Source organism: Papaver somniferum, chromosome 5 (assembly GCF_003573695.1).
Source record: "Papaver somniferum cultivar HN1 chromosome 5, ASM357369v1, whole genome shotgun sequence".
NCBI classification, from domain to species: Eukaryota; Viridiplantae; Streptophyta; class Magnoliopsida; order Ranunculales; family Papaveraceae; genus Papaver; species Papaver somniferum.
In genome coordinates this window covers 194,399,133-194,404,163 of record NC_039362.1, presented here as the reverse complement: position 1 = coordinate 194,404,163, position 5,031 = coordinate 194,399,133, and the positions used below count along the sequence as shown (strand labels likewise).

At 36.3% G+C, this 5,031-nt stretch overlaps 1 protein-coding gene across 1 annotated transcript; it reads right to left on the bottom strand.

The window, feature by feature from the left end:
* Positions 1 to 2,853: 2,853 nt before the first annotated feature.
* On the bottom strand, positions 2,854 to 4,774 carry LOC113280463. The gene is made up of 2 exons (XM_026529083.1): positions 4,364 to 4,774; positions 2,854 to 2,940 (listed from the first exon to the last, which is right to left on the bottom strand). The coding sequence occupies exons 1-2, from the start codon at positions 4,772 to 4,774 to the stop codon at positions 2,854 to 2,856; spliced, it is 498 nt and encodes a 165-aa protein (XP_026384868.1).
* Positions 4,775 to 5,031: the final 257 nt, after the last annotated feature.

The following is a 5,031-nucleotide window of genomic DNA, read 5'->3' as shown; positions in this document are numbered from 1 at the left end:
TTAATTCAAGCATAAGAGGAAGACGAAGATTACTAAGATGCTTCTTAGAAGATATTCCTCTGTGACCGAAGCCTGTGGCCATCATTGCAGAAACTCAATTGACTATGTGAGTCTAAAGTAAATGAGCAATGACAAAGTCTAGAATACTCGGGGAAGGCTAATTCGGTAAGATAACTATACTCTTTAATGAAGTAATTTTAGTTGATTCGTGAAGTCAAAAAGAGGTCTCAGTAGACATGTAAAGTCAAAAGAGAACCTCACAGACTTAGGGAAGTCAACAGAAAAATTAGTGGTCCTTTGACGAAAGGATTTTCTAAAGATATAGTTCGTAATTATACATCGAGGGGGAAGTGGGACTTAAGGTCATATAAAATAAACTTGCCATGAAGGATACTCAACCTTGCTGTCTGGAGATCCCAAGATCAAGGTTTCGAATGAGACAACTAATTTATGGCGGGTAAAGGTAAACACTATCAGAGAATTATATTCTCTGTCCCTTCCCTATGGTGTAGATGTGATAGTGTGACTGCATGTGAATGATGACTTTTAATAAGTCTTAATGAGTTCCATAGTTTCAATTTAAGATTGAAGTGGGGTGTAGCACTGAACACTCTTAATGGAACTCACCTATCTGAATGAGGAAGTGGGTCGCTTTCTATGAGAATATGAGCTGATTCTCTAGAGCATTCTGAGAAACAAGACGTCCAGGGCCAAAATGGACACAACGGCGGAACTTGGCAGCAACCTTGGAGATATCATGTGTGGTTGTTATCGCGAGTTACACCAAATGTTAGACAGTTCAAGACCTAATGGACACTGGATAATAAGTAGTTCAGGTAACCTCTCACTAAGCAAAGGTTCAAGACCTTATGGACACCTATGCCTATTCGTGATATTTCTTGTTTTCCGTGTTTTATCGTATTTTTATTCATGTGGGGGATTGTTGGAAAAAATACAGCTTTATGTGAATAAAAATTACTAATAAAAAGGTTTTTCCAAAAATAAAAACACCTTCCAAATTTATCTCTTAGTTTTTTACGGGATAAGTTTACCATATATTTTTTGGATTTGGGTGAGGGTTTTATATAAGAAGAACCTCTTTTTGATGCGGATATATATAGAAAAACCTCTCTCATATCCTCCTGGGGTTGAATACTTCTTATTCGTTTTTCGATGTTTGATACGAGGGTTTTAAGTGCTAATGATTCGTGAGTTTTCCGCTGCCAAGTTCTAGAAGGACAAGTTTGAATGTTCTATTCAAGCTTGTTAAGATTGTTGTATCTTGGAGGCAGATGTACTCGTAGGGCTATAGCATCATCTTTTTTCAGAGTGTAGCCGAGCATTCTTGTCTTAAGGACAGTATGTTGAACATGCGCCTCAATCTACCATTACCGTTTTCTTGTTTCCATGGTGTTTATCGGGATGTTCAAGACATTAACAGTTGACTAAGGAGAACACACAAAAAATCAGATAAGTGCCTCTTATATTATTTAATTGATTGATTAATTTTTAATTGTTATTATCCAACACAAGTTGCTTTCGGCATTACTCCATACCCTACTATATAGTTATGGTTTTCGAGCACCAATTACTTGGTTGGCTTCACATTCGGACTAATCTCAACTCAAGTGTCAATAAAACCTATCGAAATTGCTGAAGAACGCAATATATACCTAAATATTTTAAGTCTTATTGGACGTGCATTGTTCTAAAACCTTCGGATCACGGCATTTGCGCTAACAAAGTATATGTCTATTGTGGACATTTGGATCATGACATTTACGCTAACAAAATGTATGTCATTCTGAAGATCTAAGACTTTTATATCTTCGGATCAACAACCAAGCAAGACATGTGCCGCTAATCATGACTGAAAGCGTATATAGAGTCTTATAGACTTATAGAGCTATTCCCAAAAATCAAGGGACTGCTATGACAAGAAAAAATAAAAATGACTCCTAATTAGTGGAGGTATTTGACTCTAATTAGATTTTAGTGGGAGTAACTCCTAACTTAAGAACAAAATAATCTAGTTTGGTGGTTAGCTAATGAGTTCTTTCTATGAAACTTCGTGGTTGAGCAGACAAAAAATAAATTGGAAAGTAGTGTTTTGATGTGTTTGTTTTCCACGACCACTTCCAATTTCCACCACCACCAGTTAAAACCATATTACTGTAGGGAAACGAAAAATTATTATAGGGAAACGGAAAAACATGAAGATCTTGTATAGATCAAGAAAATATACTTTAGCATGAATTATTAGTCCTAGACTAGGACCCCAAGGAACTCTGATTAAGAGAAGACGAAATAAAACTAAGCAAAGATCCAAATGAGTTTCTGTGTTTCAAATATATGGCGATCTTTGAAATGACATGCCCCATGTGATTTATTATGCTGCAATTCAGATCTGAAAATCTAACCTCACTTCGTTGCATTGGAATCTTGGTACGCAGTAGAAGTACCATGAGTACATGTGAGTGGTTTTTGAGCTCATTGCAGTACATAAGGGCAAGTCTAAGATGGTTAGGAAGGATTTTAAGGTGGACGCTCAAGTTTGGAAGCCACCTCTAGAAAATCAAGTGTGTTTAACAATCAGCATGTTGATCAGTTAAAAAAAAAAGCATGTTGATCAGTTAAATATCGTTTTGTTGCTGGAGCCAAGGAATTCAAACTCAAAAAGAGACATGTGAAGTGAAGGTAATCTTCAGAGATTCATTCAATGACCTCCACCGTGTATTTTTGGAAAGGCAAAAAGGTTTTCACGAGTCAAATACTATTACATTTTGGACCACGCACCAATTACCTGAACTATAACTACTGTATTTCTTGATGGCGGTGTGAGTGAAGCCGAATCTAAGGAGCATTACATGTTGTGGTCCTTGAAACAAGTTTGTTTTCAAATAAACCATGCTGGGACTCAACTGCTAAATCTAAAGCTGTCTGAAAAAGGGATGAGCAACTTAAAGAAAGAAACACGAAAGTGGCTTCTGTTTGAGGCAGGATTTATGTTTGCCCAAACAGCTTCAAAAAAATTGAAGAATGCTAATAATTTGGTTTGAGTTTTGAATTATGTCAGAGTTAATTTGCATCTACCTCTATGTGGTCTTTGAGCTCGTTGCACTATAAGCTGGGGTGGAGCCAGTTGAGTTGCACACCCAGCCGCCAGCTGACTCTCAAGGCTAAAATTTGTAAGTTACTGGGCTGCAAGTCCATTTTGCCTGACTTGCACCCCTTGGAAATCTTTTTGCTTCCCCTTAATCAAATACACCTGGCTCTTTGTTAATGGAATTAATGTAGTGATGCATTTTTTTGGTTTTGGTTGGGTCATTCAAAGTGCTAAACGTGTAGATAGAAGAAGGATTTGTAGGATTTGGTGTTGATGGTGATGGAAACATCAATTCGTCTTACACTATACAACAAAGCCCAATACATGATCTAAATTTGTATCTAAGATTTTTAGATACAAAAATCCGTTTTCTGAAAATTTAATCTTTGTACATGACTATCAAACCACCCTACTATAAGTTGTTTATAGGTAACAACTCCACTGTGATTAAGCAGCATCAAGGTGGGTAACGAAAAAAAAAACAGAAGATACAATCACAAGACCGAACAAATCTCCAAAAACCATATTTAAAATCGTCAGGATGAATCACTGCATTTTCTAACTGTGAACAATCGCTATAAAACAAAGAACATTTAATTTTAAGTGATTTCATAGACTTGTAGAACCTGGAATCGGCAAATATACTTCATCTTTTAATCGGCCTAAAAAATGAAGAACATATGCCACTCCGGATTGATGTTTTTTATCCATCAATAATTACCAAAAAGTCGGGTTTGTTCTGCCGATTGATTGTTTTAAAACTCATTTTTTTCAAAAAAAAAAAAGAAAAAAGAAATTCCATAAATTGTGGTTTGAAAAAGAAATTTTTTCTGATTTCTTGTTTTTTTCTTTTTACAGCAAAAGGGCAAAATTAAATAAAAAGTTAATGAGTCACCAAAACAGTGACATCAAAAATACACAGAGTTACATGGATGAGTGTACAACCACATCCCAATTACAAAGTAAATTGGACAAAGTAAACCCCGAAAACAAATCAGAGGGTGAACCCCAATTAAACAACAAGCATTTTACGTCCACAATCACTTGAGTTGAATCTTTAACAAGATTATTATAAAATCTAGCATTACGTTCCATCCAAATGCACCACCAAATAGCAAAGGGAAGTAAGCTCCAAATCTTCCTAATCATGTTTTTGGATTTCTTCGATTGTTTGCTTCCCCATTCCCAAAGGTTTGTTCAAACATTATCCGAGAAAACCCAATTTAAAGCAAAATTGTGTAGGAAATAAGTCCATACCTCGAAAACAAAGCTGCAATGGATAAACAAATGTTCATTTGTCTCTACCATCTGGTTGCATAAGAGATAGTTTCGATCCTGAATCAAATCCGCCGCATAAGGCTTATCAAGAGTAGGAGCTCCACTGTAGCATAAAGTCCAAACTAAAAAGGATACCTTAAGAGGTACTTTTGAGTTCCAAAGTTGCTTGTCGGGAAAAATTAACGAACCTTCTGTGTCAAGAGCGGAGTATGCACTCGTCACGGAAAAATTATCACCGTATCTCCATTTCCTTGAATCTTCATTTCCAGAAACATTAGGTTCACCAATAATCTGTAGAAGATTCGACACCTCGAGCAACTCCTGATCATTCAAATTCCTAGAGAAATGCAAATTCCATGCCCCTTCCGGTGAAATCATGTCACTAACCATTGCATTTTTTTCTTCTAGACAGGTGATATAAAACAGGGAATGAAGTTTTCAGAGACTACTCTCCATCCCACTCATCTTCCCAAAATTGAATACTCGACCCATTGCCTATAGTTAAAATGGAACCTGACTTTACAAAATCTCCGGTTTTCAAAATTCCTTTCCACAAACTACGACCGATAGAAGTATTAGTCAAATGTGGAAATAAAGCTTCTTGTGCACCACCAAATTTCTGGTTCATTAATCTCCTCCACAATGCA

Coding starts and splice junctions, on each gene's coding strand:
- LOC113280463 (XM_026529083.1), bottom strand. CDS start 4,774: ATGGTTAGTGACATGATTTCACCGGAAGGGGCATGGAATTTGCATTTC. Junction 2,941..4,363: donor ATTGCAGCTTTGTTTTCGAG/GTATGGACTTAT, acceptor TCCCTTTTTCAG/ACAGCTTTAGATTTAGCAGT.